This window comes from Botrytis byssoidea, assembly GCF_014898295.1.
Source record: "Botrytis byssoidea strain MUCL 94 chromosome Unknown BBYS_001, whole genome shotgun sequence".
Lineage (NCBI taxonomy): Eukaryota > Fungi > Ascomycota > Leotiomycetes > Helotiales > Sclerotiniaceae > Botrytis > Botrytis byssoidea.
In genome coordinates, this window is record NW_024065842.1 from 21,313 (window position 1) to 34,746 (window position 13,434).

At 41.6% G+C, this 13,434-nt stretch overlaps 4 protein-coding genes across 4 annotated transcripts; 3 read left to right on the forward strand and 1 right to left on the reverse strand.

Annotated features, from left to right (window-relative positions):
* Positions 1-1,469: 1,469 nt before the first annotated feature.
* On the forward strand, positions 1,470-2,414 carry EAE97_000007 (uncharacterized protein; the record flags this gene model as incomplete). Its single annotated transcript, XM_038870517.1, has 1 exon — positions 1,470-2,414. The coding sequence occupies one exon, from the start codon at positions 1,470-1,472 to the stop codon at positions 2,412-2,414; it is 945 nt and encodes a 314-aa protein (XP_038737878.1).
* A 517-nt stretch (positions 2,415-2,931) lies between these two features.
* EAE97_000008 (uncharacterized protein) lies at positions 2,932-4,421 on the reverse strand (the record flags this gene model as incomplete). The annotated part of the gene is made up of 7 exons (XM_038870518.1): positions 2,932-3,317; positions 3,374-3,441; positions 3,495-3,874; positions 3,935-4,005; positions 4,054-4,090; positions 4,152-4,171; positions 4,232-4,421. 7 exons carry the CDS (start codon positions 4,419-4,421, stop codon positions 2,932-2,934), a joined length of 1,152 nt encoding a protein of 383 aa, XP_038737879.1.
* A 4,084-nt stretch (positions 4,422-8,505) lies between these two features.
* Positions 8,506-10,085, forward strand: EAE97_000009 (uncharacterized protein; the record flags this gene model as incomplete). Its single annotated transcript, XM_038870519.1, has 2 exons — positions 8,506-9,276; positions 9,333-10,085. 2 exons carry the CDS (start codon positions 8,506-8,508, stop codon positions 10,083-10,085), a joined length of 1,524 nt encoding a protein of 507 aa, XP_038737880.1.
* A 1,288-nt stretch (positions 10,086-11,373) lies between these two features.
* Positions 11,374-13,403, forward strand: EAE97_000010 (uncharacterized protein; the record flags this gene model as incomplete). Its single annotated transcript, XM_038870520.1, has 2 exons — positions 11,374-11,979; positions 12,122-13,403. The coding sequence occupies exons 1-2, from the start codon at positions 11,855-11,857 to the stop codon at positions 13,401-13,403; spliced, it is 1,407 nt and encodes a 468-aa protein (XP_038737881.1). The 5' UTR covers positions 11,374-11,854.
* Between the last annotated feature and the right edge of the window lie 31 nt (positions 13,404-13,434).

The window sequence follows — 13,434 nt, forward strand, 5'->3', positions numbered from 1 at the left end:
TCTTATTGTCCAGCAATACCTAGATCTTCAAGCTCCGGGATCAGTCGCGAGACATGTTGAATATTGATGATATCGAACACCGAAGAATTTGGATTTGGGTTTCTCGAGGGGGATGAGATGAGATTCATTGTTTATTATCTCCCTCGAAGTCACACTCAATGGAATATGACTGATGTTGAACAAGAACAACCACACGATAACGCGCTGGCTGACGATCCCTCCTGACGATCCCTCTAGCTTCACTCGGTCTTTAAGAGGCACGTAACTTTACATCGCCGCAATTTTATTATTGATGGTGTACGACCTCATATACAGGCTCAGACTGCCTATCCACCCGAAGTATCAGCCGCAGGTAGTGTAGCACAGAGGCTACGTGTATGTACCCAAAACCAAAGAGCGGGGCAAGATAGGATTTTAACCTTAAGCGTGCATTCAGAGGCTCTCAGCAAGGTAATTTTGTTGCGGAGAAAGAAATGGCAACTCACCATAAAGCTGAAATTATCGTGAAAATTGATGAATGTTGCCGTTATTGTTGTTTTTCTTGTTGGAAACAAAGAGGATGGAAAAGCAAGAAGAATTGAGGTATCAAATAGCTAAAACCTAAAAGGAGACCATTTAAGACCTCCTACGGTACAGCATAGACCAACAATAATGGCTTAAGACAGACATTAGTGGAATAACAGTGGGGAATCACTAGAATATCAACCATTGACGCCAGTAACCAGAGATAGTATAGCGATGGCAATGTTGTAGAATAGCTCCTGCCACGGCTGTGCAGTACAAAAACAAGGTTGGATGGCCATGGCTGGCGCGAACACAATTAATCATTTGATTGCCTTTATCGAAGCCTAATCATCCGCAATCCTTTACATGGAGAACAAATGAAATAAATGCAGATATCACCGAACGTTCGATAATGTTTGACTGCAGCAGCAATACCGGTACGCAGAATCGATTGGTTTTTGCCAAGAAGTTAAATTGACGGATAATGGGGCGTAACTATGAAAAGACGGAGTCAGATCTAATATGCCGATACAGCAATCTTTAATCACAGACTTTTCTCGAGGGACTTTATGATGAAGATAGGTATTGCGACAACTTCTCGGTGGGCGCTTAAAGATGGGCTACATCGACCTTTATACCTATTGTTGTGCTTGGCCCTAACTGCTAATTGCGGATCGCAGAGCTTGGCTATCCACCTTTGAAATAAACGACAAGCGCTTTTTACAGGCGGTCGTTTGTTTCAATTGCCATCACTGGCCCCTTAGACTTTGTAATCGGCATGGTCAAATCAATTTTACGTGAAGACTCACCTACTTTAAGTATTGGCTCGTATTCAGACATACACAATGGATGTGTACAAAGGTTGAAATAACTGAGGGAACTCCATTCAAATATTTTATCGCATACTTTTTTCTCTTTGATTTTTTTAACTGGAAAAGTTTACAGTGAACACCTATCGATTCAATATGGGCTTCAACATTTGGGTAGAAAAGCCAAGCGAAAGCTTACCACAGTACTCACAGTTGCCACAACAAGAGCAAGCTGATACCCACCCCCATTCAGCATCTAGAGAAACACCAACTCGATCAGATGTTTTCTCATATATTCGTTTCATTCTCTACTCAATAACGGGCATCGCATTCATCACATCTTTTCTTTGGGCCGGTCCTACCGCTCTTCGTGAATACCTTAATGTCCCATCCTCCTCTTCCTCTGCTCTACCAACAATCACAAATTCTTCTGCTCCAACAATCAACCTCATAATCGCTTCCTTCACATCGAAAACTGGTTCGCCGGAATGGACAAAGAGCTTGAAGAAAGATAACTTAGCAATCGTCCAATACGATTCTCCAGCGTCCACATACAAAGGTTCTGAAGCCCTCATCTATTTAAACTACCTCTACCAATTTTACGATAATCTACCTTCTGTTTCCATCTTTCTCAACAAGTGGGAAGCGACAGAGCTTAGCTGTCCCGTCACCGAAACGGATCTAATCAATCGTCTTGACCTCGCTACTGTTCAGTCTCGGGGCTTCCTTCCCTTCTGCCTCCAGGATGCATCAAGCATGGAAACCAATGATTCTGTCATCTCATTATTTCATAAAAGCTTTCCAGAAATGGAAGTACCGAGCAAGTTTTCAGCTCCGTGCAATGACTTTGCGGTTTCGAGGGACGCAATCCGTTCAGTACCCAGAGAACAATACCTGCATCTTGCTAATCTGCTAAGACCAACATGTGCGGAATCTGATGCGGGGAAAGAGTGGGGCGCTATTTGGTCGTATCTCTTCCTACAAGATGATACAGATGAAGTCGCTCCTTCAGAAGCCTTATGTCAAGGCTGGGGAATCTGCTTGGGTGCAGAGGATTGGGAAAACTTCAATGGATTATGCCATGACATGGCAATGGAGTAAGGCAAAAGTTGTAATTATTTATCGGTTCATTTTAAGGCCTTTCTCCGACTTGAAACAATCAACCATTTGATTATCAATTAAGAATTCATAAGTATACAGAAAATTTTAAGCTGACATTGTTCCCCCCTCATTACTTTTGCGAGAAGACCGTGTTCATCCCTTGGGACTCTTCCCCTTTTCGACTTTGAGAAGTATTTTAGACAAATTTTCCCCGAACCGACTGACAGCTGCTTGCAGTGAGCGTACAAGAGAATTTTATCTGCAATGTTGTTGATAAATCCTTGACATGATCGGCTGCACTCGCGTCCAAATTCAGGTACAAGCTCAGAGCGCCATATCTGCATCGATAGTTACAGCTAGGCTGTACTACAAGCTATGTAGCTGGGAGAATCGCTTTTAATGCTGCTGCTGCGCAAAATCGCAGTCTCCCTGAAGATCTCCAGGGTGGCGTTTTGATGCTAGCAGTGGTTGTACTGTACCGCTATCTTTGGGATAAGATTTTACTGTCTCCAGATGTTTATCTCTCTCTTTGTTCAACTCCATCTTCGTATCCAAAGTCTACAGTCCTAACTATTCCGCCAAACTCTGAATCGTCTCGCGGGTTGCTTTTTTGTCCAATGATGAATTCCTCGCTTTCGTTCTCGCCCGTAACTGTACTAACTCCCGGAATTCCGAGTCGCGATTTGTTATCTTTGGTTGCCGGATTTGACTTATAATGACTTTTGAGGGGGTATGAATGGCCTTTTCCGTGATGCGCATCTCCACTACCGTACATGCGCCCCGAACTTCCCAATACCTTGGGACAATATTTTCGCATAAAGGGTCTTAGGGTCGGGGCGCATCCACCAACGATACTGAGGTTAAGCTCGATAACACACCAGAGCAGAGCATCGACTGTGTCAACTATAATACGAATTAGCAGGTGCAAATCAAGACTTCAAAGCTGAAGAAGAACTTACGGGTGAGATCAGTCCCCTTGAGCAATACGTATAAAGACTTTAGGCGGATGATGCTAACAACACAGACACTGGTGAAGAAGTCAGCATAGAACCATATTCATTTGGAAGTTCGGAGATGTACAAGCTTCCCATGATCAATATACCCCCAACCCCAATTTTCTGCCTGATAGGGATCTGTAGGTTCCACATCATTGGAAGAGGTGCAGTAACCGTTGCAAAGTCCGTCGCAATTCCCAAACCTGCCTGTGCGAAATAAAACACAGGCCTATTGATACATTTCGCTGTTCCTGCATACTGGATATCCCAGGATGCAGATATAGGACGGCAGCTAAATAAGTTCGCCAGAACACTTGCAGACGAATAGCAAAATGTGAATGCAACCAGACACCAGATAACAAAATGAAACTGCCGAGACGGAAATATACGTCGGTAGAAGAGAAGAACGGACGTCTTTGCCATACCAGTTGCAGCACAGAAAAGCATGGCAGCAATGACGTTAATCTAGCCGTTCATACTGGTCAGCTCTGAATGAGAGCAACATTTATGGAGTGCTTGCCATACCTTTAAAAAGTTGGGATATAAATCGTCAAGTGGCACATCATACAGATGTTTTCCTAATCCATAGTCGAGTACTAGGTAAGTTAGTAAGACATAGTTAGGCATTTAGGAAGATATCTCACAATTTAGAATACATCCGGTTAAGGCAATTGAGGTCAACTTCATTGGGGAACACATCGTCAGTTTGAACTTCTCTATCCAGGGGATGCATTGGAAATACCAGAGCAAATATCATAACATCTACTTATAAACACTAGGTCAGTACTATCCTGATACAACAATCCGAATATGAGAACTTACAATCATCAGCAGCAAAGATTCGAACAATTCTAGACCTAGTGAACGTCCGAACGGAAACCGCTATTATGGCCAGAGGAACGAAGACGCATATAACCACCACGAGTCCGGCTGCATGATATGGGGCCTGCGAGTTTGGGGTAATTCCTGGAGGTGGGGGGATGGAGTAGACGATACCATCGTATGAAGACATAATAGCAAAAGATGAGTTTGTGAATTGGATTGAAAGACCGGTTCTCCGTATGCTTGATGTTATTCATATTCATATAAAGCAGATTCCGCAATCAGTACCAAGAGGTTTTTTGCGCTATGATCTTCGTACAGTAGTCTCACTCCATCAATACTTATGAGGTGTCATAGTAGCCGTTTACTCAGATCAAGCTGGATGTGTGGATTAAGAAACGATATTACCTTCCAACATGCATGTGCAAATTTATTGGGGAACATGTTCCCCAGTAAACAAGCATAGGATCTACATGATTTAACTGATGCAAGGATGATCTGATTCCTTCTTGTAAAACATCCCCTGGAGTGACAAGGGGTTAACATAGGTTTGGAATCTCCCACGAAAGAGTGAGAAGTCAAGATCTTCCTTGCGGAAATGTTGTCATCGATTTTATGAGAACCACTGCTATATTGAACTCAAATTCTGGGGACAGAAGACTATCAGGAGATCGGCTTAAAGTGATTTGTTGAAATGACGAAGGTTGCCGGGACTCCTCAGTTTGTCTTCAGAATATGACCACTACCGTACCTATACAACTAGAAGAAACACAGTTGCATGGCTCAAAAAATCTTCTACGAGAGTGTTTTGTATCTGCTACATTGTTTGGCACACCCTCTGGTATTCAGGATAAGTTTCATCCCCAACCCAGAGTCGAGCTTCCGTCCCGGGTTCTATTAGCTCGTGAAATATCTAAAATCATACGTCATGTATGACTTTGAGAAAGTTGTTCTGCTAAATATCATTGGAGTTTTTTTATTAAATTAAAAGCAAGTGTAGACTTCAATCACTCTTTTCTTCTCTTCCTTCTCTTTCTTCTCAAATTTGATGTAGGAGAAGGGGCGGTCATTTCGGTCATTCTAAGACTAAACCCCTGGTGGATCACTAGTCTCCAACGCTGATGACGGCTTAAGGTTCTAGGATATGCTTGTAAATCGTGGCATAGAACGGGTGAAATAGAATTTTATGTTGGATTTTACGAACGTATTCGAACGGGAAAGTACCGCCAAGGAACACTAACTATTATTGACGATGAACCACACTACGAGTAAACGTGGTGATGCCTCCAAAGGAACTCCCGAGAACATTCTAAGTGACAAGGGTATTGGCATGCTGGACTACTTATCATCTTGGCTATGTTTTGGAGGGGTAGCTGGCAGAAGGGGGACAGCAGTTTCCATTATTGTACTGGATTAATATTCATTACCAATTTAATATTTAGAACATATTATATAACGTGTTTTATCAGTGAGTGGTTTATATCAGTGAATAGGTTATTTCGAAAATCATTTAAATCAAGCTTCTTAAAATATTAATATTTTAATAACTAATCATTATTTTCTTGAATAAAAGATTTTAAAAAATAATTAAAATCTAGATTTTCTATTAATCTAATTTTTATAATGTGTTTTATTAGTAAATGGTTTATATTAATAAATAAATCATTTCGAAAATTATTTAAATCAAATTTCTTAAAATATTAATATTTTAATAACTAATTATTATTTTTTTAAAAAAAAGATCTTAAAAATTAATTAAAATCTAGATTTTCTATTGATATAATTTTTATAAAATAGTTTTATTATTTTTTAAAAAAAAAAGAAATTATTACAATTTTTGTTACAAAAAAACTTTTTTTTATAATAACAGTTTTATAAATTCGAATTTCCTAAAACTAATTAGATTTTTGAGATTTTTATATATTCAAATATTTTATATTAGATTTTCAAAAAATTATATTTATAAATAAAGAAAATATATGATTACACATAAACAAATTTTGTATATAAAATAAGTGACCTATTCACTGATATAAACCACTCACTGATAAAACACGTTACTTCTTTTTCCGACTACTTTTTGGTCTTTGCTGGCTGGCGATTGTCAGACAAACAACGAGAAGAACATATAAACTACACCAGTCAGAGAAAGTTTGAAAGTAATTCTTTGCCAAAAGTGATTTCAAAATGTATTCTGTACTGTAAATTCTCTCCAATGGAACAACGAGATTGAATTACTGAATATGATGTCTGAAACTTCTTAGAACAGGTATTACTTTACTGTTTTGATATCAAATTACAATTAGAACGAAGAATTGTGATGTTCAACTATTTCTGACGATCGCTAGGCTGGTCTTTTCTTCTTGCGCATGATAGTCGTGTAGCTGGATCTTATTGCATAGACATTGCTGAAGGGAACGATAAAATATCGGAAGGCTCTTCATGATTACAGTAAGTCAAATTACACACTGTCTGCTTTATAAGTAATTGCAATTGACTTGATGATAATATTCGCGATTTCTTTCAAGACCAATTGGCTTCCCTCCTTTCTAGGCGTATCTTCGGTAAAATGTGCTACCATCTACACGTAGGAGAAAGAAGAGGCCAAGATTGATCACCTCGATAAATTCTTTGATAAATCAACCACGAATAAAATGATAAGAGTTAATCAAACGGATCCTTAGATATCCTTCAGTTGTAATGCTGTTTAGACTCTTAATTCTCTGAATCGAAATGGAACCATTGGATTGTTGAAGGGCTTTGCCAGTGGTCAACTCTGGTCTTTTTTTTCTCTCCCATGACCAGACCGCTACCTTCGATTTGGCTGTATCACAGCATTTTAAACCAGTTCTTTGATTGAGTGTAGGATTGAGATTACGATGCTACAGCACCATTCTTGATTCTACCATGTAAAATCGACACCCTTGACGGTCATGAGGAGTGTTCGAGTCAGTACCAATAGTTTAGTGGGCGTCCTTCCTAACACACAGTACGTAATACCGGGGCGAGCCGAGCCAGAAACCGGTAGCCTAGAGAATATGGAGAAAAAAATAGGCCAAGACCTAGTGGCTGAATGTCAAAAGATTAGAACTTTCGTACTATTTTGCGATAATATCGGATTTGAAGCATTTTCCGTCTACAAAAAAAAGCTGAATTGTCTGTGTAACATCACATATCTGTAATGATCCTCAGAGCCCATCTCGGCACATAACTATAGTGGAGCACACTATAAAGATCACTTCTCGAAGAGGATTATTTATCCACTATAATACCAGGGGTTTTTAGTGGGCGCACATGGGGGTGGGCTATCCCACTTGAAAATCGTTCCCATTTTTTACACTGAAAATCGAAAGATGTGCTACAGAGTTGCTTTTATTTGAGGACAGGGCTCAATCAATTATGCGTATTGATGATATATGCGAAAGAGATTTTGCTGAAGGGCTCAATATCCTCCGTCATTGGATAATATCCCGCCGTCAGATAGCTCTCCGCTACTTGTTTCGGTTTGTGTCGACGGCTGGATCTGACTAAATGAATGAATGAGTCCTTCACTTGAAGGCAGCAAAGAGTCTTTTTGGGACACATAGTAACAAGTTTCGACGGTTTAGTGTAGATAGCTAATCTATATACAGATCATAGCTTTTTATGAAATATCGTTTATTCATCCACAAGCATAACCCAACGGCAGCAGTAAGCCTTGCAGATTGACAATTGACTGTCAATGCCAGTGTACAACAAAAACGAATTCAGGAAGCAATAGGAAAAGTTGAGAGCTCTTGGTATGTACGAAGTAGAGAAAACAGAACAAGTCCGGTATATGCTAGTCCAAACTTACCATGTGCGACTGGTAATCCGCACACCACGTTTTCGGTAGCGTGGTGGGTTTTCGTAGCTTGAGAAGCAGAAAGACGCCATGTGGAGCCTATCAATAGTTCAGTGGTAAAAGTAGTGAACGGCAATCTGCACCGAGATTGTCTTCACCGCAATTAATCCCCGCGTTTCCTCACGTACCGATGGACAAATCCCAAATACAATGCTACAGTAAATTAGGGGTGTGGATATTAATCTAGAATGGCGGAAATAAGCCATTAGATGAAGGATGAACTCCCACACACCTAGGTGATTTCGGTAACAACGTGCGTCGAAAAATTTCGATAGTCTATTTACCGCCAATGTTAGTTTTCTTGAAGAAGGTATGTAAATACACCTTTCCGTGCAATCATCATTGTTGGTCGATTGTCGATTGCTTGCCATTCTGGTAATAAGTAAAAATTATGGCGGGAGCTATACTTGGTCTCATTCTTAGTCCGCTGCTTTTCGGCAACTGGGTTTCAGCCGACAACTTCATCCGCGATATCGCGAGCGATGTCGTTGGGTGCGCTACAGTCGAAGCCGTCTTCCCGGACAAAGTCTTTTACTCCAATAGTACCATTTACCAGTACGAAAACAAGAATTTTTGGTCTCAGACGGAATATTTGAGCCCTGAATGTGTCTTTCGACCTACGACTGCTAGAGATGTTGCAGCCGCAATTGCACTCTTGGGGACGGCAGAAGGAAAGTTTGCTGTAAGAGGTGGTGGCCACATGGCAATCAAGGGGTCGAACAATATTGACAACGGCGTACTGATTGTCATGTCAAACCTGACGACACTCTCGATATCGAATGATTATAGCACCCTCTCTGTTGGGCCGTCTCATCGATGGGGGGATGTGTATAGTTATCTTCAGACCTACAATCGCGCTGTCCTTGGAGGTCGCTTAGCTTCAGTCGGTGTACCAGGGCTCCTTCTTGCTGGTGGCGTAAACTTTTATGGAAACCAGCATGGATTCTCTGCTGATATGGTCATTGGGTATGAGGTGGTCCTGGCAAATGGCACGATTGTATACGCCACCTCCAGCTCCTACGCCGATCTCTTCTGGGCGTTGAAAGGAGGCAGCAGCAATTTTGGTATTGTTACGAGATTTGATTTGAGAACAGTTCCATCCGAAAGAATTTGGGCTGGTATATACACCGTTGCACAGGAATATATACCGCAATTTTATGCGGTAAGCATTTCTTCCCCCCCCCCCCCCGTTTGACAGAGATATGCTAAGAATCAAAGGCCATTGCAAACTACTCCACGAACATTGTCGATCCGCTTTCTCACATTGTTCCTGCAGTCATCCCAGTTGACTCGACCACCTCTGTTGGCGCCGTCATTCTCTTTTATGATAGCACTAATATCAGCTACCCTGCTTGTTTTGAATCTTTCACTTCCATCCCGAGTATTAGTAACACTTTGGACTTTAAGACGCTCACAGAATTCTCCCTCGAGACGAATACCGCTATAACACCCGATATTAATGACGTGTTCGTTGCGGGAACTATCGTGGGCAAAACATATGACGAGCTTCTTCAAGGGATAAAAATTATCAACGACACATTTTATTCAGCGCTTCCTGAGCTTTATGCTCAGCTACCGGCAGATAGTATTTCCATTATCGAGATTGATTGGCAACCGATCGGCTCGCTTTGGTTGAGTGCCTCAGAGGCAAAAGGTGGTAATGCACTAGGTCTTGATTCTTCGAAGGGCACGTATCTTTGCTACGCAGAAGTTGTAGAATGGATCGGGTCATCTTATGACGAAATTGTCGCCGCCTGGGTCGAGAAAACAACTTATGCGATCAATAATGCTACGGAGGCGGCCGGGCTCTACGACCCTTTCAACTATATGGGCGATGCAGCTGGTTTCCAGAGCATTTTCCCTGGATATGGAGCAACGAATGAGGCCAAGCTTTTGTCTATTTCGAGAAAATATGACCCAACTAGACTTTTCCAGACATTGATGCCAGGGGGTTATAAACTTGGAATCTAGGGTTAGCCATTGTGCTCAAGAGAGCTTATATGTACTGTTGGGCAGAAGATCGTAAAAAACATGGTACTTTTAATACACAATGAGTCGTGTTTATGTGAGTTGTCTCAGTTGCCAAACTGGATGTTGAAAAACGGTATAGAATGCTCAGTAGTGCCTCAGGCATCAAGTTGGGCTCTCATCCCGGATATCAGTCAGCCATGATGCCACCCTTCTGCGTTTGTCTTTGCTGATTGTGTTCAACTACTTCCTAAAAGTACACTTCAAGTACATCTATCGGAAGACGCAGTTATACTATTTTAATTAGTCATCTGCCATTTCTATTTTGATGAATGCACCCTCCCGACATATACATGCTTAGCGGTGTTCGGATTGTGATTTCGGAGGTCGTCACTAGATTCGATCGATATTCACACTCCTACCCTCTACGGGGTTGGTATCTAAATGGGTATAGCAAGGCAATATCTTTGATACCATGAGTCTATTCGGATTTGCATTGAAATCTCTTTGCATGTATAGTGACGTGCGGTCTAGGAACCGTATCCATTGCAACCTTCACATGGACCTTCGATTCCAGCTTCTTTTTCCGTCACATACGTTATCATAAAACCTCAACACCACACAATCCAAAGTAAGGGTACGCGTTGGTATTGGGTATACCCAAGATGAGTGTTCAAACCTTCATCTTCTGATCATAGCTATGGATAAAAGAGATCTGTCAATGGCAGTTTACCCCGCTTCATTATCATCCTTTGCCCAAACAATTCATTTCGTGCATCTCACCTGCCCTCTCCAGATATCTTCAACATTGTGATACGCGCAGTTAGTATGCAACGGGGGGCCAAAATTACCACCACTCAATCGCGTTATCAATAATATTTGCCGGTGAGACATCGCATCATACCTGTATGCAGTCAAACCTCCGAGTTTGATGCAGAAAGTCGATATAACCGTCGGCAGGTATATCTTCCGATGTGACGCACATGTTGATATAAATACATACATCTATATTCAGCCCCCCACCCCCACCATATCATTTCTACAACCCAACAAAAATTGAAATGCAACCTCATTGTATATAAGTAAGGCATTGAAGTATTTTTGGTATCAACACATTATCCATATAGCCATGAAGACTCTGCGGCGTACAATCGACGATATGTTGATGGAGGGCTGTGTCTGGTTTGATGACACTTCAAGTCCCTTCCATTTTTATAGTCGTGAAATAATAATTTCTCAATCACATACATCATGAATTTCAAGGATAGACATCCTAGATCACGAAGTGGAGTATTTGATGAATCAAGTAAATTCTCATCTGAGTCGACGGAATCCTTTCTAGGTCTAATTGAATCACCTCCTTCTATGATTACTTTCCCAAGATCAAACTCTATTTTTCCATTGGAAAAATATATACCAGATGAGAAAGGCTCAAGAGAACAGCTCTTACAACATGAACGACGGTTCAGCGATCTTCAGGTACCGTTGGTGTCAGAGAGCAAAACCATCTCGACTTGGAAATGGATCATAGTCTTCTGCGGATTATCTATAAGGGCGTTTCTAGCAGGGAAGGCTCACATATGTCGTTGTCGAAGCCCAAGGGCATTCGTTGTCTGTTCCTAATTGACGCAATCTAGGGCTTGATGCCACCATAGTCGCCGACGCTCAAGGACCTATTCTCCAAAGTCTGGGGGAAATTGAAACGGTTGCTTGGATCTGGAGCTACTATTCTGCTTATTGGTTCTTGCTATGGGGTCTTCCAGATCAAATACATGTACATGTTTAGCATGTTGCTTTTTGAGATAGGAAGTGCACTTTGTGGAGCTTCGACTTCAATGAATGTTATGATAGTTGGACGGATCATGGTGGGTATTGGAGGAGCAGGAATTGATCTAGGGTAGGTTTCTTCTTCTATATTTTTGGCTTCCTTGCTTGTTGTATGAAAAGTTCCTTCAATTGCTTAAAAATATCGAGGACTGAAACAAAGTGATGAGATGGGGGATTGGCAGTCATGCTACATGTACTAACCATATCGTTAGAGCTCTTAACTATCTATCCAAATTTACAGCTCCACGTACAAGACCCATCTACAACGCAATACTTGGAATTTCCTTTGGACTCGGCAACATTCTTGGTCCAGTAATTGGCGGGGCTTTTGAGAATGCTCCGGCTCTCGGTTGGCGTTGGTCTTTCTATATCAACCTTCCTCTTGCCGCAATTATGACACCCCTGTTCCTCCTTCTTTCTCTAAAACACAACCCTATGCCTTCCATTTCGACCTCACAGAAACTCAAACTCATTGATTTCCTCGGGTTCGTCTTACATGTTATCGCATGGTTTTCTTTTCTCGTTGGTGTCACAATGGGCGGCTCAGCCTGGTCCTGGTCATCCATTTCCTCCATCGCAGTCTGGACGTTCTTCGGAATTTCTTTTTTCTGCTATATTATCCAACAATCTCTTTGCCTCCTCACCACTTCTTCCCATCGTATTTTTCCAGTTCATTTCCTCCGTTCTCGAACACTCGTTCTTCTTTTTATCGCTACAGCTGCGTCAATGACTGCACTCGTCACACCTATCTTCTATATTCCTCTTCTGTATCAATTTGCACATGGCTCTTCTCCTATGGCATCGGCACTAAATTTGATCCCTGAAATCGCAGCCTTCTTCATCATAATTTTATGCACAGGCGCATTACTCCCTCGAATCGGTTACTACAAAGCTATTTACATTCTCGCCTCAGTCTTCATGATTGTCGGCGGAATATTCATGAGTCGAGTCACTATCAATACGCCCAACAGAAAAATTTATCTTTATTCTATCTTGATAGGAATAGGAGTAGGCATGATGTTCCAAATAGCCTACGATATTGGTATGAGTAAAGTGTCATCGGTGGGTGCACAGGATACCACAGCCACTGAAGAATCAGGCGGCGATGAACAAAAACTTATTGCGTATATAAATTTCGCGCAAGTGGGCTGTGCGGGTATTGCGCTTAGTATTGCGGGATGCATATACCAAAACTTGGGAGTCAAGAAGCTTCAAGAAGTTTTTGGAGATGGGGTTCCGGTGGAGATTATCAGGGAAGCCTTGGGTGGGTTGAAGGGGGAGGGGTTGGGAGATATGAGACCTATCGATGGGGATGTTATGAAAAGTGCATTAGATGCAGTAGTGGCGACTGTAGGGAATGTCTATTGGTTGGTTGTTGTAGCGGGTGTAGTGTATGCAATTTGTGGTCTGGGTATGAAGTGGGAAAGAGTGATTTTTGAGCCGGAATTGGAGGGAAATAGGAGGTTCAGTGTCAACTATGAAGCCATCGTTTGAGATTGTGGAGGACGTTGTTCATTTTGAAATG